We start from the raw sequence: 25901 nt of genomic DNA on the forward strand, positions 1-25901 counted from the left end.
TCTAAGATGTAGCAACGTTCGACGTCTTTCAGGTGGCATATCTGTCTGCTTTTTTTTCTCTTCTTTGAGCAAAGCGATGGAGAATAACCACTGAAGAGTGGAGTGTAGGTGCATTGCAGTTTTACCCGAAACGGATCAAATCAAAATGAGAGCAAACACAGGTGCACACCAGGTCTGTTCAGTAGAGGAGTAGACAGAGAGGGTGCAATGTGGTCACCGGTCAGCTGGAAAAGGTACGCTAGAGTGTGAAAAAGAGTGAAAGCTGTGCTGCACATGCTACAGACTTGTGATGTTGTTTATGGGCAAAGTCGTTGTAGCTGGGTTTGACGTTGATATTTCTTCTTTTTACACACCAACACAAAACGTTCGCAGGTCTCTAGGGTGGAGTTTTCCAGTGTTAGTAACACCTGTGCTTATTCACGATGATAGTAGTTGTAAATGTCAGTTTTGTCTACTTTAATACGTTGACTCTTGGTACATCCTTCCAACCCGTTATAATGCTTCATCACTTATAAAACATCGTCTGGTGATGTATCGTCAACTTTGGGAAACCCTTTTGGATGCTTTGCTTTGCAACTTGTTCCATACCGAAGATAACGAGGAAAAGCTTTAAATACGGAGAAAAGATTACAGTAATGCCGGGACAGTCACCGGAGACACAGGACGTGAGATGTCTAAGAAAGATTGCATAAGGTTATGGCGTTAGACATTGGGGAGACTTACAGAAATTGGGGACTTACGTGAGGTGCCAACAAAATCTACCAATGAAAATTCCATTGGTGACGATTTTGATTTGCTTATGCTGCTGTCTGCGATGTACATAAAGCAAGAAGTGAAAACCCCCATTTCCAAAGAAGTAGAACAGACAGTCATATATGTGCAATAAATCCACCAATCTCCACAAGTCGTTGAAAGACTTGGGCCAACATCATTTGGAGCTAAAATTGGGACCGGATAAGAACCAGTTCTCATGGACGATCCCATCCCAGGTTGCTTACCTTCAGTAATTGAGTAAAAAGTGAATTTCTGTACGATTGTCTCCAAAACTTACTTGCCAAGTGTGCCTCGAACTTACTGACCTTGTTACGGGTTACGTGCGGGAGCGTCCTGGATGTCTTTGTGGCAAATATCGTGTGAAAGTAGTATTACCGTGAAATATAGTGAAAGGGGTTCCAAGCGTCCAAGAAACGGCGGCGCACAGAACGTGTCAGGTTATCAGCAGGGCTGGATGACCTTCGGTTGCATAAGTTTATCTTCCATTCCGGATTGCTTTAAAGGGCTCTCCCGAGCGAAGGGTCTTTTATTTGATCGACTGCAAACCACCGTTCAATCAGCTGACGAGTTGGTGGTTAATCGTTGCCTATCTGGTTTTGCAGATATTTCAGCATTCTCCTGATGATAGGGCGGTTATGTGCACATTTTCACCATCTGAAGAGTCCCTTTTAATTCTCTACCAGCTCTGTGGTATGGATGGATAACTTCCCTCCGTACCTAATCGGGTGCATTAACGGACCAAACGGGTCTTCTCGTCTTTATGCCAACGTGAAACTGGTCCCTTGTCTGATAGATGGTACATCAGGAATTAAAGATAATTGCCCGTACAGAGAGGGATGCATCATATTCCTCAATACTAGCAGAGGGACTCCGTGGTGCAACACAGCATTCAAATGCAGCACTGAACTATCGTCAGTGGAAAGCTGATTAGCTGTAAGCTGCCGGTAGAGCAGCAGCGGAGTGTGTTTGGTAATAAATATTAAATCGCCCTCAGGTTAAATCAGACAGTTAGCATGATGTCAAGCAGATGAGCTTGTTCCACCGTGAGAGACGGTGGCATTGTTAACCGACCGGTGGGAATAACCATCGCCAAAATGACGATGTATGACTTCTTCTTCGATCTTCATCCTCCACCGTCTCTAATCGGTTTTCATAATCGAGCCGCTGGGAAAAGATTAATCTCCTTAAGCGATGTTTGTGCAAACAAGGGTGTCTTGTTTTCGATTTCCGTTTCAATTCGTTTCGTGTCGGCGTGGTTTTAATTTTCTTTTTTGTTTTTGCTACATGGTTTTGTTTAAATTTCGGCACCACCGCTACGAAGTCACATGTCGCGACGAATTCTCAGGCACATTGCATGCCCATTGCTCGTTAGCCTGCACACCTGGGCCGTTCCTTTCACTTCAGCCCGCCATGGTTCAAATGGCACGCGCACTTTATGGCCGCGGCCGGAAAATGCCACCGCGTGGGGTAGCTGACGCGCGACGATGTCAAACTTAACGCACTGAAACTGAGCGATTGAGGTTGGTTTTTATGACATCTCACAAGATTTCGGTTAAACACCGTGTATCAACAATCAATTTGCAAATGGTTTTGAGCAAAAAAAAACTACAACTTGCAATTCCGTTTAGGATGATTCTCGGTGACATTTTCATGTGACATGCGATCCATAACAAACAGTACTAACCTTCGTGCCATTGGCGAAATTTATGTGAGGAGTTGTTAAGTTGTTGTTTCGTGCTCCTCCCACGAATAAAAGAGACTGGTTATCTGATACTTAACTAGATTTTTTTTCTATCAAATGTTAATAATGCTGTTATGTAGGAGAGGTCTAAGTATCTACATAAATCAAAGAAGACATTTTTATATTGATAGTTTTTTAAACCTTGTGAAAATGTTAAAAACCGTAGTCGACATGGGTGACTTAGTCGGCATTTTTGAGCCACGAAATAAAAAAAGGAGTTAAAAATTATTTTGCATTCTTGAACAGCCTTTTTATACGCCTTTTCTACATTAAAAAAGGGATTGTAATTATTTTTGAAAATTGTATACATTCTTTATAAAATGAAAAGCAAATTGCTAGCATTATTCCTCACAACAAACGACAACAAAAAACGAACCGATCATCGCTGTGCATTGCATTCTTGCCATGCTTGTACGCATTTTTGTTTGGCTAGACAGTATCGTCTTACATCACGCATATCGACCAAGGCAACGATGACGGCGACGGCAACATTCCATCTTGCACCTTATGCTTCACCACATCATCAAGCAGACCAGCCACCGATGGCATCTTCAAATTGGCATCCTCCAGCGCTTGAAGGAGGGGATCATGGGATGAAAATAGAAAGGCCACCAAAAAGGCCACAATCAACCAAAATAACCAGGTCGACCCTTTAACCTCTTCATGGTTTAGTCTCTTTTTTTTGGTAAGGAGAATATTTTGTCCAGGATCTGAGGTTCGGGGGTTTTAATAAAAAAGTAAAACTTCACATTTCCTATTCGTCTGATCGATTCCACATTCCGTAGCATACCAAAAACAGCTGACTAATAAACGCTGAACGATACTGGTCCGGAGCAAGTTTTGTCAGGCAAAATAACTGCATGAAAATTCGGTTTCGATTTCGATCGACAGAAACAGGTTCCGATCGGGAAGATAGAAGATGTGCGGCTGTTTACATTCGGTGGTAGCTTTCGTGACATGAACCATACAAGCTGCTTCGACGCTACGTCGACTTCCTGCTTGTCGTGCATGTGTCATTTACACATCATGCTGTGCCGTAGAGGATCCGCTTGACTCTGATCCGTTCCCTTTTTCCCCCATCGCGATCGTTGAGATCGTTAGTGTGCGTCCGTTTGTACGATTAGCCCGACGGAGATGCGTCTTGTGCGAGTAGGATGTAAAGCGAAAGATGCTCACAAACCGTTGGAAAGGGAAAAACCGGTTAACATTTAGTCAAAGATCACGAAAAAACGCGAGAGAGCAAAAAACACCGCCCGGACACATGGCGCTCTCGCGCATCGTGCCCGTTGCGGGAGTGAATACTTTCGATTTCGTTCGTTCGCTGCGGTTCGTCGCTTACGCGCTCGTTGATGTCGCCGCCACCGTCGTCGCTTACGTGTGTGTAGTGCGCCGAAAATGCGCCGCGTGTGTACCCTTTGGTAGCGTGAGAAATTCGTACGAATCGGGCACTATTAATAGCAGGAGTCGCGCATCCACGATCACATCTGGCGTTTTTGGTGAGGATGAGCTGTTTCGGGTTTTTTTTTGTGTCGAACAGGCTGTAGGCTATTTTGACCGACCGGCTGGTATTGCCCGTGGCAGTGTGCCAAAAGGTCAGCTGGGACATCATGGTGAAGGTTCTCTATTTTCGCACACTGCTCACTGTGTAGCATGTTCGTTTCGGCTCCTCGATCCAGAAAAGTAATACAAGTTTAATGATTGTTCCACACGTGCTTTTATGATGTAAGACGCGTACGCCAAGAACGAAATCTGATCACGATCGTACTTAACACCTTCGACACGCGTGACCCTACCGAGACACGGTTTAGCGTTAAGATAAGAAGCGGACGAATATGTCAATGCGGAGAACTGCGAAAGGTACAGACATAGAAGTCCAAGGCAGGATTGACATTCACTCCAAGTGGGTTGACACAAATTAGCTAAATCAAAGCGATTGGCTTGCGATCACTGGCTGAGGGCGATCTCTTCCATGCGGTGTGAAACATGAAGCTAACAGAAGATATATAAAGTCTTCCAATAAATGATGATGATGTCGGTTGCAACCGTTTTACGACATAAGCAAAAATCATCTCAATTTAAGATAACTATACACAAATCAATCATTTTCAGCAATAGTACATAAAATTTAATTGCTTATGAAAAATGCTTTGTCTTGCCAAACTTCTTCATTATCTAGCTACTTTTTACTGAGCAGATTGCAAAAAAAAAGATCAACCATCTGTTTCAGTTTGAATTGCAAAAGCCTTCCCTTTGGTCTGAGGTCACACCGTGCTGGTAAAAAGGTTTTGATCTTGTCCCAGCAACTCAACAAAGGTTAGGTGGCTATATTCCCTTTCTGGCCCGAATACGGACCGCACAGAACGTCTCGCATATACCGGTTCGTGTACAACGCAACGTCAGGCAACTCCAAACTACTTTGGCAAGCGCCACCACACAAAGGCGTTCCAGTTGCAATAAAAAACACCAGCAACTGCAACATCGATGCATAGCACCGCACACACTAGCCGCGGCTATTCTAGACAAGGGCTCCCAAGCCGTGGTCCGAGCTGCCTGGGGTGGCAATTCTAACACACCAGCACCTCCACCAGCAATCTCTGCAATCACGTGCGACGCCGTGCTCCTCCGTGCTGTGTGGGTGCTTTGAATTAATTATGATCATTGTGGGGGTCTTGCCCAAGTACCCCTGCTGCAACCGGCAACCGTCGATCCAGACTTCGTCGTGGGAAATACCGCCCTTTGCAACCGCCGTCGTCGGTACCTGCTGGGAATCTCCCAACAGGGGTGGCAGTATCTTTCGGGAGATTGCACCTCAACCGCAGCCTGGCTATGTTTATTGGGCGATTATTTATCATTCGCCTGCGCTTGCGGTTCGTCTAAACGGTAATCACTCTATCAGCGTTAGCTGCCTTTTAAACCTTACATCAGCCATTTGTAATTGGGAAGAATTTTGAAGAGAAAAAATCATAACAAACAACGCCCCGTGTGCGGGTCTGAGACTTATTGGAATGGTTTCAAATCGATTATATTTCGCACACCTCCATACACTCACCCACATCATACACATGTAGATATCCAAGACTCCCGGGGAGGAGATTGACCTACTCTCCCATAAGGTGGTAAAAGAGTTCGGGTCACGAAGTTTACCATTTCTTCAGCCTCTCAACTTCACACTCCACGAGAATGCAGCCGATAACGATGGATGAGGAAAGCGCTCGATGCTGGGTGGAATGTGTATGTGGAGCGAAATTATGACACACAGAGCAGGCTGAAGCTTTGGAGGAGGTTGAATGATGATGATAATGGGCCTCCCCGCGCGCATTGTGCATATTGCGAGATATTTCTGCATCTCGTGTTGAGTTTCATTTCGATTTATTTTGAGCTACATTCAAGCGCATGTGTTGAAGCTGCTTTAAAGCATCCGTTGGGCAATCTCCACTGGTGTCGGCGATGATAACAGTCCGTAGAAAAATACCCATGGAATTGAGCTGCATGATGTATGGGGAGATATTTAGCTTTAACCACTCTTTTGCTTTGCCTACTGATATGGATGCATTTTATTTGATGATGTGTGTGGAAATCGTATGAAACGAAAACAAAAAATGGCTCTCATTTGCTGAAACGAGAATGCAATTGGACGCCATGTTTAATTACGCGACTTGCGCGATTTGGCGAAGCAATTCTGGCAGTTCTCGTTCACATGTGTTACTATTTTTTGACAGCTGGTATATGATGGAAGTCAAACATGGCTCGTATATCCTGTCATACAATCTTACCAAATGCGGAGCAAAATTTTCCTTAATGTAGCTATGGCGTCAATTTTTGTAAAACACTGAAAACTTACTCGTCAACCCAATATTTATATTTATTTGACATTTTATACTGACAGTAACATACACCGTTCAAGATAACAAATTACCGTTGATGATCGTTTTCTGCAAGAGGGTGCTGTGAATCTGTTGATCACCGAAGCAACACTTGCAAGACCTTTTAGTTTAATTATGATAATTATCTGCCCAATTCATTCGAGGCGCATGATTTGTGTGCTGTTGTGACATGGGGCAAGGTGTCAAAATTTGAACGCGCAGACCAATGATCTTGGAAACTTATGGTTTTGTTAGCGGGAGCACAAACATTCATCTTTACCCGCTGGATGCAGAAGCTTTGTTTGATAATAAAAAAACACATTACCATAAATAGAACAAAGCGCTACGATGCCTCTCATGAAGGATACGCGCCTTCGAAACTGTTGTCGTTCAGAGGTTCAAGCTGCGGTCTGGGCTCGCAGTATTACAGCCTTCAGAGTCATTAGAAAACTATTATCGCTGCACGAACACACACAGTGCTCCATTCATCTCTGTCATCGTGGTTCGCTCCCTGGGACGAACCTTTCAAATTGATAAAAGCAAAACAACTAGCCTCGCTTCTTCTCCCCAAGGGGGTAACACTGCAGCTCCACACGCCGACAAGGGTGTCGTGTTTGATCGGTGACTTTGTCCGCTAGAGGTAGCCTCAGAAAGGTGCAGCACAAAGCTCGAATAGCATGTTTCACCGATGACCACGGTGTGTATAATGGAGTGTGGGCATCGAACAAGGAAATGCCATCTATTCTGCCTCACGGGAAGAAAGGCGCGCTGCATTGCATCGAACTGCGCAGTATGCAAAAACCTGCACTAGGAGGATCTTTATTGCGAGGATATTACTACAAAAAGATTGATTTTCATAGCTTCACCGTGCGGTCATCAAGAAATGACATCAGGCTGGAGTTGTTGCGATCGGGTTTTTTTTTAACTTCATTCATCAGTAGAATCGCATTTAAGTGCACATAGGATAGGAAAACCTTCAATTCTTTTTTATTTTCAACTATTTAACGCTGCAAACACCATCATCATATCGACGAAGTAACATCAGGCAAAGCAAACACATCTTCAGTAGTAACATTAAACCAAAGAAGGAGGAGGGGACCTTTTGCGCGTCTTATCCGCCTTGACGTCCAAATATGCCAAATATTGATATTGATGCAATTTGCCAGCGTTTGACCTTTAGCGCGATTGGATTTTTTTCGGAGAGTGGTTTCTTTTTTTTAAACCGTCAAAGCACCATTACTTATCTTCTGTTCTGTGTTTTTTTCTCTTTTCCAGCCTGCGGATGACATTCTGCGATTATTTTCGAGACCACACCACAACGATGCAGGTCCTCCTTCACAGCGGGAAATTGATCCGTCATTAGGTCCATTAGTGTCGAGCTGATCCTCTTTACGTTTTAGCCTTTGTTCCATGGCACGCGTCCAAAGGTGGCACTGATGATGGTGATGGCACATGGGTTTGTAAAGTTAAAATGTCAGAATCACAACGCCCCGCGGATGTGGACATATGCTCAGGAGATGCGATCCAATGCCACCCATTACGGTATACATGGGGAATCGGTTGTGATCCTTCGCAGAATTTGATCGCCCTTTTGATTCGGGTTAAATGTAGCATCCCAAAATTCAGTTTTGCTTTGGGTGTATATTCATAAGCCTGAGGATGTTTTGATGGCAGTGATAAATGGGTATTTTAAAATCAATGCTTATAATGAATAATGCAGATAAAAACTCTCAAGGAGTAACCTAAGAAATGTGCTCCTTTACCAAATTTGGTGCACACATTGTTGGGACTCTCACCAAGTTGTTTTATTTTTTAAATCATTTTGAAGACGTTAGAAAACGAAGAACAAATCATCCAAAGTCTAAATCTAAACTATCGAAGTAGTGCCAAATTGTGAGAATTTGTGTACCATTCGAATCTCAATCAAAAAACGTTAACCTTGTTTTTGAACACTGTAAGAAAGATCAAGGTATTTATTGCTCTCCATACGTCAATGTACATCCATCACTTAAAAGGCATACCCTTGAAGGTACATCGGAATGCACTTGATCCGTAACTGAGCATGTTTGTGAAAAACAGCACTTGATACCCACTAGAGTCTTGCCAACAATCACATCTACCATGCCACCCAACCCGCCTATTACCATTGGCTAGCGGATCCGGGGAATGGATCATCCGCAGCCATGACTTGAGTAGAGTGAGCATAAATTACCAACCTATTGGGGTAAAACCGGTCAACTCAACTCTCATCACCAACCGTCTGGTGTCTTCTTTTTGCTACGCGCGTCACATCTGTGCATTGATTGATTACGGGTCGGGTTTTCGTAATTTCCGCATGCCCGGGTGCTTCGAGGTTTGCCCTCGAAAAACTGCACCGAACAGGAAGCACTATTTCTGCACAGTTCTTGCCGAAAACAAAAAAATGCTGCACCCATTCCCATCAGCATCTCAACCACTGAACGTAACTCGTAACAAGAAAGATAGTTTGTAACGCAAAAAAAAATAAGATGAAAAAAAATCACCACAAACCTGCAAACTTACGCAATCGGTGACAGGAACCGTTATAATTCCGAGCGATCGCCTCCCACAAGTTCGCATTTGCATTCGCTCTTATGTCATCGAGCTGTCACCAGCGGGCGATCGATCGGTACGTACGATCAATTGCTCGAGCAAAACGGCTCGGACCTGACCTTAAAGTCCACCGGTCTAGAGGAACTAGCCCCGGCAGTAGAACGCATTCTTTGCGTCCCCGGTGACTGGAACATGGTATTAATGTCAAAGCAATTAACGGTTCAATTGAATCACCAATGGTGGGTACGATCGATGCCGGTTTTGTCATTGGCGTACGGTTTGGTTTAGGCCCGGTAAGGTGCAATTATCGTACGACGTTCGCCAACAGGTTGCCTTCGAGCGTGCCATATGAGCGGGTAGGAGCGTGGTCCTACCTGTGTATATGCTTTGTATGCTCTTCCTAACCGGCCGAAACGATCGTTTGGAATTGATGATGAGCTCGGTCAAGTGTTGTTACCTTAGCACACAATCATTTGCATGCATGACTTTTGTGATGCGGTCAAGCCGAGGTTGTTATTCCATACAAATTTGCAATTGGTAATTTAGCAACAAAAAAGAAAGGATTATTGATTTTGTACGGACATGAATAAATGTACGAATTATAAATTATAATTATTATTAATTTTGTAGAAATTACCTCGCAAAATGTTAAATTCTATAAGCGATATATACACCTTGATATATTCCATACAGTAAAAAAAACAAATCCCGAACAAATCATGACCTTTCGGAGTACAATTTGCGTACTGAACTGCAAGTAAGCTTGAACGTTTACTGCAAAATACTATCTCCGCCATGACAGTTACATACGGGAGTAACGATCGATAAAAAAATGGCGGATGACTTTTATTCTGAACTGTCATTTCTAAACGACACGAATAAAACGACAACCACCTTATATGTGACCGGATAAACCATCAAAAGGTTTAAAGCGTGCAAAACGGGAATCACTTTATTGATTACTAGTTTAAGAAGCATTCATCTATAGTAGCAAAGAGGCGTTTAAGAACGCGACTATAACTTTCCTTACAAGGACACGCTAATATGTAGCCCAGGCATAAATCAGGCGGCTCCACAGCTACAATTATGTAAATTGAATCGTGCATTAATTTCTTCGTAAACACTTCGGTTCGATGTGTTTCGGGTTTTCTTTTTGTTTTTCTCATCACCACTACCAATCTGATTCGCCCGGGAACATTATCGACCTCGACCCATTTTTGACCCTTCAAGGCCCACTTTTGCTTCGTTTGCTTGCTCTCTCTCTCTCACTCTATTAATTCAAATCCCGACATGTCCCAAACCTGTAATCGCTGTCCCCGGTACATTATTTCCCACCCAGTGGCACATGTTACGCGGCTGGTGTGTGAAGACATGTTATCAAAATGCGTCTACCACATTATGCACCATCGCCAGTATTGAACATTGAGAAACACTTATAACCGCCACCGCTCGTCGTCGGGGGGGTAATGTACGTGTGTCGTATGCGATGTTGTCCGATGTGACCTGTGCGCTGCGGGCTACAAACCCGACCGATCCACTAACCCAGTAAAATCGAAGGTGAAAGCAAATAACAACAACAAAACCCAACATTGTAGATAAAAGAAGCACGAGAACAGTGAAAAGTGTGTAAGTGACAGAGAAAAAAATGAACAAAAAAAAACATCAACATGGAAGAGTGGTGTACTTCTTTTTATCGCAAACGAAAGTGAAAAGAACTCACGATAGTTTGGTTAAAGAAGGCATAAAAAAAAGAAGAAAAACGATACAGAGAAAGATACACATAAAACGTGCCTATCTTATCTCGAAAGAGGTAAAAACGAACATGCAAAACAAAGTAACGAAGGGTGAAGCGAATGCAGAGAATGACAGTGAAAATGATAGTGAGCTTAATCGTCCATAAGAACATGCAGTTACTTTGGAAAATGAAGCATTATTTTAAGAGTGAAAAATCACACCGCCCCCGGTCGGTAATAATAGAAAGTGAAAATAATGGTTGTCATTTTAGTATTTTTCCAGCGTTTTCAGTCGTTCGACGTATATGTTAAAAAATTTGTGCGAAAAGTGCAGCCAAGTGAGAAACACCGGGCGACAGCGTGTTACATGATCGTCATCAACGCCATCGTGATCAATACCTTCCCGAAAAGTACGCGTCAAACATACGCCACTGTGCCACTAGTGTAAAAGAGAGAGCGAGAAAGAGTGAAGGAGTGAAAAAATCGTCCATAATTTTTTTTTTGAGTGAATTTTGCGTAACGTCAGTCCGACCGCGTCTCGTGCATAGCGGATCATTCAACCGAGTGTGCGCATTTGTGAAATTGTGTTCCCTGAAGACCAGTGACAACGGGGTAGACAAACGGGTACGACACCATGAAACAGGCAAATGGTCGAGTGTTCGATCGGAATAAAGCTACCGCGTACAGCCGGAAGTAAGGGAACGAGCGTGTTTTGCACGAAATCCCCCGGGCAGTCCCCCGGAGGGAACCGAAAGTTAGCTGCAGCACCGTACATCCTTCCATCCGTACGGGAAGCGACGAGTTTGCAGTGCGTCCCGAGTCCCCGGCGCCGAGTCCCTTCATGGCCAACTTATGCAAAAAGGTAAGCGAATAAGCTGTTCTTAGTATACCGAGCTAAAACCAAATCTTCCTTCTTTACGAGGACATAAATGCAATCAGTCGGAGGGAAAAGTCACACGCTCACCTTTAGTTTTGGCCAAAGATCAGACGCCCGCGAATTGATGGCGAATTCGAAAGGAAGTCAGTTGTTCGGGGTATGGAATTCATTAGTATGTTGGTCCATTTTTATACATCTTGGCCATGTGTTGGGTGCTTAAAAACCAGATCAAAGATAGCCTTCGTCGTGTGCATCGTCTGCGAAGAATAACCTTTAAGATGACCGAATGGTGGAAAAACCTTGAAGATCTAGAATCCACATGACGGGTTATTCTTGGCTTTGCACTTCGGTATATTCTCGACTTAAATTTGCATTTAGAAGGGGATGAAACAATAACTTTAAAATGTATTACTTACTTTCGATTTATAGCTATTGGAGTTGTATCAACAATCAGTATATCATTTAACCTTTTAGGAAGGTTCCTTGGTTTACATTAAGCTCCAAAAATTTAGTTTTGAATGTCTGACTATAAGAAACCATTCAATTCTAAGGCCATCCCGTTGGTCTTAAGTATACTCAAACCTCAAAGAGGATTCTTATCCATGTAGATACAAAAATCTGAATCACTGATACTAATTTATTCCATTTCCCAGTGAACTTTAGTAAATGTCTTACCAATTACTATCTTTCAACAAACCCCCAAAAAATATCCTTTCTCCGAACAACCGCTCACGGAGATGCGTTGGCTAACCTTTCGCAAATAGCAACGAAAATGTATTTGATCATCTAAATTAATGTCAAACACCAACGAATTGACATTTGCATTTGCTGACAACCCTCATCTTGACCGATCGCCATTCGCCAAAAATAAAAAAAAAATCAAAGCAGAACAAGTAAGTCCAGGGACTGTCGTAGTAAGTGAACCGAACCAGACGCAGCCCACATCCGGGAACTCGTGCGTTCTAGGTCTCACAAATGACCGGTTGTCGCTTACGGGACGTACCACTTTGCCGGGAAGCAAATGAACCGGTTTCAAGCTTTACGAAAACAAAGGTAGCTCTGGTGGCAGTGAAGACAAACCACTCTACAGGCAAGATACCACGGCGAGGGTTGAAAAGATTAAACGAAGGAAAAAGTTCACTTCAAGACGCCGGTTTGGCGTCTTCTTGTAGTCTGGCGCCGCTTGCCTTCCTTCCACGCCGGATCTCTCATTCGGCGTGCGGTTCGCTGACCTTTTCTGCGAGTTTTTGTAGAGCGCCGATCATTCTACCCATCCTTCCTTTTCCGCTGCCTGCGTTTGCGATTTTGCGGGGCGTTAATATAAATGTCAATGATTGCAACCCCAGCTATGAAAGGATGATTATTTCCTGTTCCCTCGCGGGCCATTTCCTTTTTGCTGCTGCTTGTGCTGGGTGAGACCGAAAAACCGGGGCATGCAAAACCATCGTTTGACGAGCGAGATCGACTTTGGTTTTCTTTTCTTTCGATTGCCGCGGTTATGATGGTAGCGCGATCGATATCCGTGCCGTTGCTGCGTACAGGGCTGACGTTGCTTCCAGTGCGCGGCCAACAGCTAACGACTAATTGAAGCTCGCCGCACGAAACGCCCGATGACGGCTGGTGTACTCGGGATGCTTGCGCAAGCGAAATTCGCACCCGTACTTACCCGATTTAGGGTTACCCGGATGAGTGCCGGTTCGTCGCCGCAGTCGTATAGTGATCAAACTGCTGCTGCTGACCTTTTCCGTTTTGCTTGAATTCCAAATTCAATTCCGCTCCCGACCATCACGCTCCAATAGATGGGCCTCGGGTTGATCGGCGAAAAAATGGAGAAAAGAAAAGAGGGAGACGGACGACACCCCCCCCCCCCCCACCCCCCCTTCTCCCCTGCCGTGTTAAGGCGTAGGTCGGAGTTTGGGGAGATGAGATTTATGCAATCGAGTGCAACTCCAACTCCAGTTTCCCAGCCGGGTACGGTCATGCGTGACCATGGTCAATGGGGTCGCGCTCGGCAACACCGGAGGGAATCTTGGAGGCTGGACACGATTTAGGACGGACTTAGGACGGACCGACACCGCACTGACCGAGATTGCCGTGTACCGAGAGGGTAAAGGATGAAATACGAGCTCCTCATCGGAAGAGTGTGAGCCCTAGTGACGGCGACCTCCAATCCCCGTGCTAATGCTGTACCTTCCCGATGATACCTCGTGATGCCACGTGTTACGTAACGTTATTACCAGCTCACGATCCGCTTTTTTTTTTGGTGGCTGCGTCTCCTACGCGAGAGCAACCAATGTCCAATCCTCAATCGTTGGTGCCCATCTTTTATCATCGTTTTATGAAGCCTAAATCAAAACCACAAATCAGCGCCACACGTTTGGATGTTGGAGGGGGGGAGGGGGGACGATGCGGGAAACGAGCATGGCCACGGGTATGACAAACCGTCCGATAGATGAGCATCTCTTTGCGCCTGAGCCTGAAATCTTCACCATATACAAATGTAGCTTGCGTAAGTTAAAGCGACTTTTCTTGCTGCGTCATTCTGCTTCATCTCTCTGCCCAAAATGGAGGGAAGATGCAAGAGAGAAAGAGAGGAAAAGAGCAAGAAAAAAATGAAGCCTTTCACTTTGCTTCTCTTCCTTCTCGGTTACAATCTTACCCCGATAGTACGGCAGCGTCCAGAAAAGACAGAACCCGTCCCGAGGGATCCTGGGCTGGAGCGCAAAAATGTGGTTGACATTTGAGAGGATAGAACTCCTCCTTCGGGGCGGGGTAGAACACCCGAAGCCATCGGCACACACACACACATTCTGGCGATGGGGAAGGTCGCCGACATAGCTGATCGGTCGTAGCCTCCGAAGCGATGCGAAATCAGTTCTTTGCGCTCCAGGTTTCGCTCAGTCGCCTGTGTCCTGTGGGTGGTTTTGTGGCGTTTCGCTTTCGTGCTTAAGAATATTATTTGTTCTAGTGCGCTTGCGGTGTATCGTGCGTGTTTTCTAGTGAAAGGATAAAGAAGTGTTTGTTGGTGTGAAAATTTTGCAAAGGTAATTGAAGCTGGAATAAATTAACTTAGTAGACTATAATTGTAAAAGTATGATAAAACACTGTGAAAAAGCTGTGCTGAAACACGAATAAAAGCAGAATAGAACAGAAAACATAAATAGAAAATTTAACAAGTCCTTGAGAAAGTTTCATTACTATCTTTCAATGATAGTCAAACAAATAAATCAAGTTCAAACAAATAAAAGTTATAATTTGATTGTTCTTATACAACTCAATAAACCCTAAAATGAAAGCGAAAACATTCATCTCAATACGAATGTAGAATCAGTAAAATATGAAAAAGGATTAAGATAAGTTTAAAGAGGATAAGGTGAAGCGTTGTATTAATGTGTATTTTTGATTCGTTCTTGTTGTATTCGGCATAAATCTTTTTTTCCTTATTATTGTCTCTTTTAGAAGATTGAAACTTGTATTTAAATTAGATTTTTTTAGTTTACAACTCTCTTTTACGCACGTGTGCCTCTGCGCTTGCCCTTACTTCGTACAAAATATGCATTTAACAGATAACAAATGTTTGTCATTTCCCGTCGACATGTGAACAACTCAGTGTTCACTGAGTTTCTTGTAAACTACACTGGAACATTACACCGAATGCTATCGAATCAGCTAATTGAATCTCATTTCCTTCCAATCATCGATGCCGCGTGTACTATTACGTATGCGCATAAAGACAAGATTGAGCTACAGAAAAAGAAAAACTGAGCCACACTGTCTCCTCGAACAGTGAAACGCACACTAACGCTGAGGGACACCGCACTCCTAGATTTCCTGTTGCACAATGCTCGGGGTGAAGTCGTAACGCCTCTTCATATCATATTCCGTACATCATCACGCTTCGGTACGGTTCGATTAAAAAACATCAATTAAAGTGAGTTCCACCAATCCGACCCGGGGGGTTTAGTACGATTCGTGCACGTTTACAGAAACGGGGAATAGCACTCAACTCGCACTGCCCACATTGGTTTTGATAGTTTTCGTGTGATTTTGCTATCAGACAGTGAGACGGGAAACATAAATAAACTGTTTATAAGTATGTTCACTGCTAGAAGGTTGCACGAGCAGCTGTAACTGGGCCGGCAGCTTTCAAATGCGATAACAAGTAACGCCTCAACCTTTTGCCACCCTTTTTGGGGTTGTTGTGTAAAGTGAGTGTGAAATGGTGTTCTTAGGTTTTTCCTACATCAAACCCCAATCTTGGCACTTGTTGCAAGTGAACGACAATAAGGAAAACAAGCCCTTGTTTTGATCGTGTGATCGCTGCCAAATGTTCGATCCTATTGCTAACCAAACCACACCAGACAGACCGTGTGTTCTTGTTAGGATATGTTGGGCTTTGTTGTATTTTTACTTTATTTTTTTACCCCGTTTTTGCCCTCCGGATCCGTAAACAACCGGGCACTGGTCTTGCTCATTTTATGATTCGACGGAAAACAAAACAACTAGGCGTTAACAATTTCCTGTGCCACCGTAACGAACACCGAACAAAAGCTTACCGCGGAACGAATATTGTTTCTTGTCCATCACACCCTCCCACGGTTCATCACCGTTCCAGACAGGGCGACAAGGCACAAAGGCTACATACCATTTAGCATGCAGTTTAACGTTTTTACTCGTTTCAAAGTCAACAGAAATTTTATTTCCAGCATAAAAGTCAATCGTAACGAATGTGCATTTGTGTTCCCCTATTCGCTTACTCGCCCGCCCCGCTTGTTAGCTGTCCTGTTTGATAATGAATGGGCTCATCGAAATGGCAAATGAATTGAATTCGGTAGCAACATCACCCGCACACATTTACGCCGCCCGCCTTGCAGCTACTTATGAAGTTTCCGCACGGTTTTGGGAACGCTTAAGGCTTCAGTGCCCGAAAAGAAACGAAAGACTTCAATCAAAAAGCGACGAACCCTACGCGCAAACTATTCATTTCATTATAAAACTGCGTGCTCTTTCGGTCGGGTGTTTGTGGGGTTAGAGAAAGGAGAATTTCAGACAAAAAAAAGGTAAAAGAAAAACGACATCTAAGGCTGGCAAGGATTGGTGAACTCAACACACTCGTTATTATTAGTATTTTGCATTGCGAATTTCACCATTGAACCGTGAAACGACACGCCACCAAACCGTGTCCGAAAACAAGGTGTTTTGCATAGGTGTGTGCGTTTTGTGTGTTGTGTTAGCGAGGATCATACCTACATTACCTCTGGCAAACGTACAACAGCACACACATGTCTTGTTTTATGATATGGGCGTTTTTTTCTTGTGTGCTGTACGATCGTTTTCAAACGCGATCAGCCCAGACGCCCAAGTGATCACTTGCGGGTGTGCGTTTGTAATGTTCAAGTGCAGAAGTGAAATTACTTTCCATTTTTGTCTGTTCACATTGTTTGCATACGGCACGGGGAAGGGAGCGATGTGAGTGAGCGACGGCGGCTTCGTCAGACGGTGGAGCAAGCTTAGTTTTGCATCATTAAAATTGGCTCCCGTTCGGAATTTATTTTCGTGGAATAATGACCACAACGGGGTAGGATTGGATTTGTTGTGTTATTGTGCTTGTTTCTCTTGTTTGTCTCCAAATATTTGTTTGTTGCTTGCGCTCATTGTATTGCACCATTGTACCATTTATTAGGTGTGAGGACATTGTTGGTCACCACCAATAAATACCACTAAAACCACTAAATACACAATCCGTTTAACTTCCTGTGTGAGAAGTTCGTTCAATGTATAAAGTGTACATTGAGAAGTAGATGAATTAAATTTGGATGTTTATTTGTTAAAAAGATCATTTGCACTGTCACGAATGGACAAAAACTTTTACCATTCTTAACCGTACCTTTAATCAATTTAGTAACGCAATTTTTTGTATCAAACTCTTCCTCGAAATCCGCTTCCTGGTTGTGACCCTGCCAATGTCAGCAGAACGCAGTTAGTTAGTGTGTCCTTCAGTACGTCAGTCTTCTGCTCTCGATTGTTCTGTCCAGCACAAAGTCCGTTTCCCTTCACCGAATTTAAAAAAGATTCTCATTAGTTTCATCCACCCCTGTACCTTGGCCTGGTGTGCGGTTACGAATTTTTGCGATCTCACGCGGCTTACCACCCCACCTTTGATCGCGTTCAAGAATCGAACCGACCCGGAGACGCCTTTCGTCGTCACGATACCAACAAATGCTCTGTAGGTATGTGTAGGTTTTCCTGGCGGTGAATTACTTTTCCTTTTTTTTCAACCCAATAGTTAACCTCGACCAAGAGACGGTGTCTCCTCCCGTTCGAGATTAAGAACAGGAATTAATGTTCGCGCCCCGGATCGAACGTGCGAACGCTTAGCAACACGTTGTTGTGTACAGTTCAGTTCAAGGCAATCCTATTTTTTTCTGTTCTACTATTACTTCTGACTGTTGTTTTGTGTGTGTGGTTATGGCTGTAATGGAAATATTTGCTTGGTGCAGTATTGTCCGTTGTTGTAGGCAACAATCAAGGACGTCCCTTTTTGCTTGCTCTGGACCCTTCCGAACACCGTTGTTACGCTAAGCGGGCGTTGGTTCACACGATTTCATGAGGAGTAGTAAACGCCTATTGGATCGGACGCATCGGGACCAATATTTTGGGGGTGGTTACACACCATCGAGACCCTAAGGGTGACCGTAAGGGTTGCGAGTGAAAGCACTGCAATGATGCAAACAAACTTGTTAAATTTATCTTTTGCGAGCAATATGGTTATAATCATACAGAAAAGCTTAAATTAACGTGTGTTTTTGAGTGTTTAAGTTAATTTTTTGTATCACAAATTGTTGAGGGTAGCGTAGAGTGTAAAATATTTTATATTTTGTTATATATCTATTTATATAAAATTTAATTTGATGAAAAAAAATCAACCTGCCCCAAATATTAAATATTTAGTACAGTACTAAATACTCTTTCCGTATAACAGTATAACAGCTCTCCTAAATTGATACACAACTATTTACAACACAGGTCGCAATTAACCACAAACCGTCCCCTGCAGCATATTACCTTAAGCGATCGAACAATGATGAAACCCTTGTCACACAAAACCCCGTCTAAAACCGGCAACTTATGCGAAAGAACTTTAACCACTCTCAACAAGCTCCATGACAGGGAGCTGATTTTCGGTTTTTTCGCACAATCTCATCAACACCTCGACTAATTGTATGCCTTCCATAAGCGGTGATCAGAGGTTCAGCCCGCAAAATGGTCTACCGGTCTAAATGGTTTAATTTGGTCCGACCGTCTTTTGTAGCGCCGGGCTGGGGTGGAGATTGACCCTTCATTTCAATCAGGTCCTGCTGGCAACCATTGCATCAATCACAGAGCCGCGTTGACCATCCCCTGGTTGGGTTGGAAACGATTGAAACCCCTCGATTGCTCGAGGGCACTAAAATTGACTTCCATTTCGTGCAGTCCACCTTTGACCTGGTGTGAGTGCTACCTGGTGGTGATTCGGGGTTAGCGGACGTACTATTTACTTTGCCAGCTCAATGCAACCGCTGCTGTACTTAGCTGTCAACCCGTCCAAGTGACCCAGTGCCTTCGAAACGTTACATTACGCTCGTCATTGAACGGATACGCCTGAGCGAGAGAATCAAGACATCAGCGACATGTGGCGGCAAGGAGTTTAATTACCCACTTGGACATTTGTGTGCATTATAATAGGACTACCGGATTTGCGCGAGGTCTTATGCCATCTGATCCATATGGGGTGTGATGTAGTTTTTTTTTCTCTCTCCATTTATTTTTTTCGATACTTAGTGCTTAGGATAGAAGATTAATCCAACTTCAAGCACGATCCAACGAGTGTATTTAGGAGTGTGACTACTTAAGAAACGAACTCGTGCGTTTAAACACTTCTTTAAGACAGGGGCGGTGTTAAGTACTCTAACCGGTAGTATAAATGCTCGTGTTTGTGTCGATTAGACAGGACGGATTTTAGAACCACGTAAAATGCCCTTCCTTTCCAAACCGATTGCATAAGCTCATTTAAATGATACAAGGCGTGAACCTACAGATCAGCTCCGATTCAGGAGGTGGAGAGTTGCAGCTTCGGGGGCTTTTTTTTACATGCAGGCAAAGAAGTTTCTAAGCCGGCTCCGTATGACTTATGTTCTGCCCTTTTTTCGTGCGGTTAGTTCAAATAGAAGTAATTGGATCGGGTTATGGAAGGTGGCATTACAATGAAGCGAAGTTGCACGTGTGTGGACACCGCATTAATTGACACTGCCTTTCCTCATTCAGCCAACTATGTGGCACCTTCACACTTGTTAAAGATATTCGATGGGAGGTTTTTTTTGCTTTCAAAGGGGCAACGGACTATTTCCGTGCCGTGCTGCTGAATGAAGTTAACCACTCTAATAGAACCGATCTGGAGCAATATGCAGTGTTGACCATGGGCTAATTCGTACCCTTTACTATGTACACACACACATACCGTAAACACCGCGCTAAAATTGGGCGTTGGACATAAGGCACGAATTTCTATCCCGCCGTATGTTTGTAAACCTTCTAAAGCTGCTAAAAGCTGGTTAGCTTTGCCCGGGAAGACTTTCACTAATCTTGTACACCAGTTGGACGGGTGGTGTTCGTGTTTTGCAAAGCAAGTCGGGGCCGTTTAGTCGACGGGGTTGTGGTCAGTGCCCAATTAGAAGGTTTCTTGATCGACTGAAAAACGTCGAACTGCTAGCGTCTATGATACGATAATTACAAACGATGAATTTCAAGCAACGAAACAAACCGATCGGCCGAGGCCATTTTATCGCCCTCAAGGGGGCGCTGTGGCAGACAGCCGAACTACTGCTCCCTCTGCGAACGCTTTTGGTGACCATCAACGAGAATGCAGTTTTTCAACATGAACGAAGAACGGCGTATATCTAAACTACAACCAAAATGCCAACGCTGGTTAGCCAGAAACACGTCACGACGCGCTGGCAGTGAGATATATCGGGCAACTCGCCCGAAACATTATTATATCATCAAAATGTGCGCGCGAGCTGAAAAATTGCCGCAAAACATTGTACAATTCAATTAGCAATATATTTCAATCTACGTATCTCTATGGGGGAGAAGGCGTTTTTTTTTCTTTGCTGCCATGCAAAAGGGGATGAAGATTTATTGGCCACGATTAGAGTCATTGTGTGTTTATTGGGCAAATGCACGGTGCAAGTGGAAGGCCCCTGGGGGGGAAAATCTCGAATGATCGATAGAGGGTTTCGTGTGCTGCAGTAAAAATAAAACCGACCCAAGTGATCTATAGACGTGTCTCATTGGCTTTTCTTCCTTGTCGCGTTCACCTATCCCATCCGGAAAAAATGTTTTATTCTGCCAGGTGAAATATGCGAAACAGCGCTTTTCGGGAGGGAGGTGGTGTAATAATATACCCGAGTGGTGAATAATTGGAACACCGGAGATAAATGTTTTGTGATCTGATTCTGTTGAATCGCCCAGCAATCATTGTTGCCGATATGGTATTTATTTGCTTGTGAAGTTTATGCCAGGAGTGTGTGTATAATTCCGTCAAACTGTGTTTGCTCTGCTGGCGGAAACCTTTCACATGCTCTTTAACGTACCACAATGAAGTTAGATAATGCGAGATTCTTATCATTTTGAGGAAATCGTGAGATATATTTACGTCTTTTAGGGCAAAACGATGTGAAGAGAAGGTTTTACATGATAGCGAACATACTGTTGTATGCTGTTCTGGTGTTTTCTTTCAATTAAAAATAAATTCTTGAAATGATTTTTTCCGGTTAATTCGAAATAAAAATAAATTGTGATTAATTAATTACTTAATATTTGAAAAATAATCGAAGCTAATAAAATAATTTAGAGAGAGCAATTTTATAAAGAGTTCCAATTATCATGGCGTGATAGACGCATTATCTGCTTATTGGTGACATTTAATGTGAAATAAAACGCCGGTAGATAATGATTGTATATTATTTTTCTCTTTAACTACACAGCCATATGATTTTTTATCCGTTTTGTTCCTTCCTTTCTGCCTTTCTGTTACTTCAGGTGGCATCACTTTCACTTTCACTGAACACACACGATGGATTACAGCGGGTGCAATGAATGAGCAAGCAAATCATCACCCCCAAAATAGTAACAATCGTTCATCGAAGATCAAACAGTCGGTAGCGGTGGGTTATGTTTGTGTGTTGAAGCAAAAAAAAAAGAAATACTCAAACCACAATGGAACATTTTACCTCCTTTTTTTCCGTTTGGCAGACGTGAGAGTTTTGCCAAAAAAATGTGTTCAACCAAACCGTTGAGTAGCGCAGCAGGACCGACTTCGAAACTGTGCGCGTACGGAGTGTTTCAGTTCCACCTGGCACATGCTGTGTTGACCAGGTTTTTCACAGGGATGCAAAAACAAAAAAACAAAACACCTAAAAGCAAACAATCAATTGATCACCACCCGAATACGTTCATGCGTTCGTAATAGATTGTGATCGAAGTTTTCATTTCACTTTATGATCGGGTTTTTGGTTATTTCTGTTTGTTTTTTTCTGGTGCCTTCACCAACATGGCGTGAAGATACAATCGAATGTGAAAGTGTGCAAAAATGGCAATACAAATTTCCGCCACTCGGTAGCGTATTATCGCTCGGTGGGCCGAGTTCTGGTAGAGCTTTTCCAGAGTGACAAAAAAAATATTACAATGCTACAAAAAACTTATATGGCGCCATTCTAGATGCAATCCTAAAGGCTGAATGTTAAGCGATAGTTAATCCCACACCACTGTGTATACATTAACACAAAATAACCTTAACCGACCACCATGAAACGCCACCATTAAATTTGCCATTTTATTTCAACCATTTATTTGATGGCTCATTTTCACTTTATCGCTTTCCTCTGTCGATACTAGAGATATGCAAAGTGAGTAAGCCTGAGACAGTGAGTTGAAACGTTGTATTGAACGAGTTTCGTTCACTCACTACGAGGAGTTTTAGCGACTCTTTTTTCACTTACTCACTCATGAGTGTAAGCATGTAGCATGTAATTTTCAAATTTTTAGATTTTTTTGTATTTTTTATTATTTTTTAATCTTTTTTTATGTAAAGCATTATTTGAGTAAAAAGAAACTTATTTCAACCACTTGGTATTAAAATAAATCAATTTAAATTTTTTTGCTAAATTACTCAAAAAAAAGCTAAGGCCTTAGGAAATAGGAAATTTTCAAGTTTTTAGATTTTTTTTATTTTTTTTACTCTTTTTTGTGTTTAAAGCATTATTTGAGTGAAAAGAAACTCATTGCAACCAATTGGCATTAAAATAAATCAATTTAAATTTTTTTGCAAAATTTCTCAAAAAAATGGCAAGGGGTACCCCTTATGAAATTTTCGAGTTGAAAATTTTTTGAAATTTTTTTTCTCATTTTTTACACTTTTTTTATTTAAAGCATTATTTCAGTGAAAAGAAACTCATTGCAACCAATTGGCATTAAAATAAATCAATTTAATTTTTTTTGCAAAATTTCTCAAAAAAATGGCAAGGGGTTAGCCTTATGAAATTTTCGAGTTGAAAATTTTTTAAATTTTTTTTTCTCATTTTTTATTCTTTTTTTAATTTAAAGCATTATTTGAGTGAAAAGAAACTTATTGCAACAAACTCGCATTAAAATATATCACATTTATAAATTTTGCTGCATTGGTTAAAAATGAGGAAAATTTTACATTTTCTCAAACAGGGTAAGGAACTTGGTTCCTCGAATATCTTCTGGCACAGACATCTGAGGGCATGGCTGTCCAAGAAGAAAATGTAGCCATTGGTGCCATGTATCGACCACTGGTTAAAGTATGGCGATCCGTTGGATATCGACCGAGTTATAGGCAAAAGTTGGTGCAAAAATGAGGAAAATTTTACATTTTCTCAAACAGGGTAAGGAACTTGGTTCCTCGACTAACTTCTGGCACAGACATCTGAGGGCATGGCTGTCCAAGAAGAAAATGTAGCCATTGGTGCCATCTATCGACCACTGGTTAAAGTATGGCGATCCGTTGGATATCGACCGAGTTATAGGCAAAAGTTGGTGCAAAAATGAGGAAAATTTTACATTTTCTCAAACAGGGTAAGGAACTTGGTTCCTCGACTAACTTCTGGCACAGACATCTGAGGGCATGGCTGTCCAAGAAGAAAATGTAGCCATTGGTGCCATCTATCGACCACAGTTTAAAGATTGGCGATCCGTTGGATACCGACCGAGTTATAGGCAAAATGTGGTGCAAAAATGAGGAAAATTTTACATTTTCTCAAACAGGGTATGGAACTTGGTTCCTCGAATAACTTCTGGCACAGACATCTGAGAGCATGGCCGTCCAAGAAGAAAATGTAGCTATTGGTGCCATCTATCGAACACAGATTAAAGATTGGCGATCCGTTGGATGCCGACCGAGTTATAGGCAAAACTTGGTGCAAAAATGAGCCTTATGAAATTTTCAAATTTTTAGAATTTTTTTATTTTTTTATTATTTTTTACTCTTTTTTGTGTTTAAAGCATTATTTGAGTGAAAAGAAACTCATTGCAACCAATTGGCATTAAAATAAATAAATTTAATTTTTTTTGCAAAATTTCTCAAAAAAATGGCAAGGGGTACCCCTTATGAAATTTTCGAGTTGAAAATTTTTTAAATTTTTTTTTCTCATTTTTTATTCTTTTTTTAATTTAAAGCATTATTTGAGTGAAAAGAAACTTATTGCAACAAATTCGCATTAAAATATATCACATTTATAAATTTTGCTAAATTTCACAAAAAAAGTTATGGCTATAGCCTTGGGAAATTTATAGCGGGTTTTTTATGACTCCGAAATGAATCGTTAAACGAGCTGACTCCTAATAACGACTCATTCACTCTGAGTTGATTCACTAAAAAGAGTTGTTATTCTCATCTCTAGTCGATACGTGTAGATGATGGTGACCGTTCTCTCTTCACAACCTGTTCTGGACACTGACACTGGGACACGGATGGTGAACAGCAAAAAGGTTAACTACCGTCCTTCGCGGCTTGGTGAAGCGGAATACAATTATTGGGAGTGATTTATGGATTCGGGAATGTGCCAATGTTGTCAAGCGTGCGTGCCCCTGATAAAAGTCAACTCTGTAATCGAGTATCATTAGTGCGTTTTAAAGATCAATTTTGCGTGCCAATGAATTTATGTTATGACCTACAAAACTACATCAAATTAGCCAAAATACCTTGTAATTAAGTGCAAAAATACTGATTTGTTAAAACAAACAGATAAATAAGGAAGCAATTTTCCTCGAAACAATGCGATCCGTTTTGTTCGTTTTTTCAACCTTGCCCCAGCGCTATTATCTAACAAAAGTAGCCCCCCTTAGACGGCTGTGGGTGAAGGTGGTGACCACTGTAGAGGGCTTCATTCACTCCACCCCACATTATTGAGGTTGGCCATGGTCGAACGGTGCGTCGTTGTCGGAAAGTATCGAAAGCAGGACACCGGCCGTGCACAAAACTGGTCCGATTGCAAATATCGTGCCCGATCGAATGCTGGTCACCAGACTGGCCCCCCCTCACAAATACGATATAGCTCAGCGTCGTGTATGGCCCCGTTTGTCACGTTCGCCATGCTGAAGGATAAGACGAAAGAAGCAAACGTGGGGGCAAACTGGGTGGAAAATCATGTGTGCACACTTCACTTCATCAGGTCGGGGTTTTTTTTGTGTAGGAAACCGAAAAAATAAACATACCCCACACCGCCACACCCTTCCCCAAAATGGCGCCACACCAACCTAACCCGGGCTTGCTGTTGAAATGGAGAAGCAAAAAAGCTCACCAAGTGCGCATGGTAATGGATAAAGAAAATGGCAAACCTGTGCACGGGCTGTGGTACAATCTCCTGAAACGGGTGGAGGGGGGTGGGGGAAAACCCCCAACGGTCATGTACATTGTTGGGGTGGAGAAAGAAAACATCGTTTTAAAATGTGTAACAAAAAGTAGTGTCTGATGGAAAAGAGACACATTCGATTGGAATGATCCCATTTGAGGCATACTAATAAGGCAGTTTAGCAAACCATTCGAACAGAAGGCCGCCTGACGGTGACCATTCCGCATCAGTCAGTTTGCCCACAATCAATATGTTTATAATCACGTTTATATTATTTATATTTCGACCCAACTTCGCACAACGTCGTTCACAACAGTGTTGCTGAAAGACAAAAAGTCGTTTCAATGTAAAGTCCCAAGAAATGGGAAGGTGATAAAAGCTAAAGTCACTCCTTCGAGAGGGCAACTCCCGGAAGGGCAGTAAACGTGA

The 25901-nt window shown here is 42.6% G+C and overlaps 1 protein-coding gene across 2 annotated transcripts in view; it reads left to right on the plus strand.

The window, feature by feature from the left end:
* The window catches only part of LOC125767393 (serine/threonine-protein kinase phg2-like), a 71928-nt gene that overhangs the window by 13974 nt on the left and 32053 nt on the right, over positions 1 to 25901 (plus strand). For both annotated transcript variants that reach the window (XM_049433926.1, XM_049433925.1), the window contains exon 2: positions 10955 to 11544. Coding sequence is in view for 1 of the 2 variants with exons in the window: in XM_049433925.1 (XP_049289882.1) it covers positions 11524 to 11544 (21 nt within the window). In the remaining variant the exon portion in view is untranslated. The remainder of the gene's footprint in view (positions 1 to 10954; positions 11545 to 25901) is intronic.

Source organism: Anopheles funestus, chromosome 3RL, assembly GCF_943734845.2.
Source record: "Anopheles funestus chromosome 3RL, idAnoFuneDA-416_04, whole genome shotgun sequence".
NCBI lineage: Eukaryota > Metazoa > Arthropoda > Insecta > Diptera > Culicidae > Anopheles > Anopheles funestus.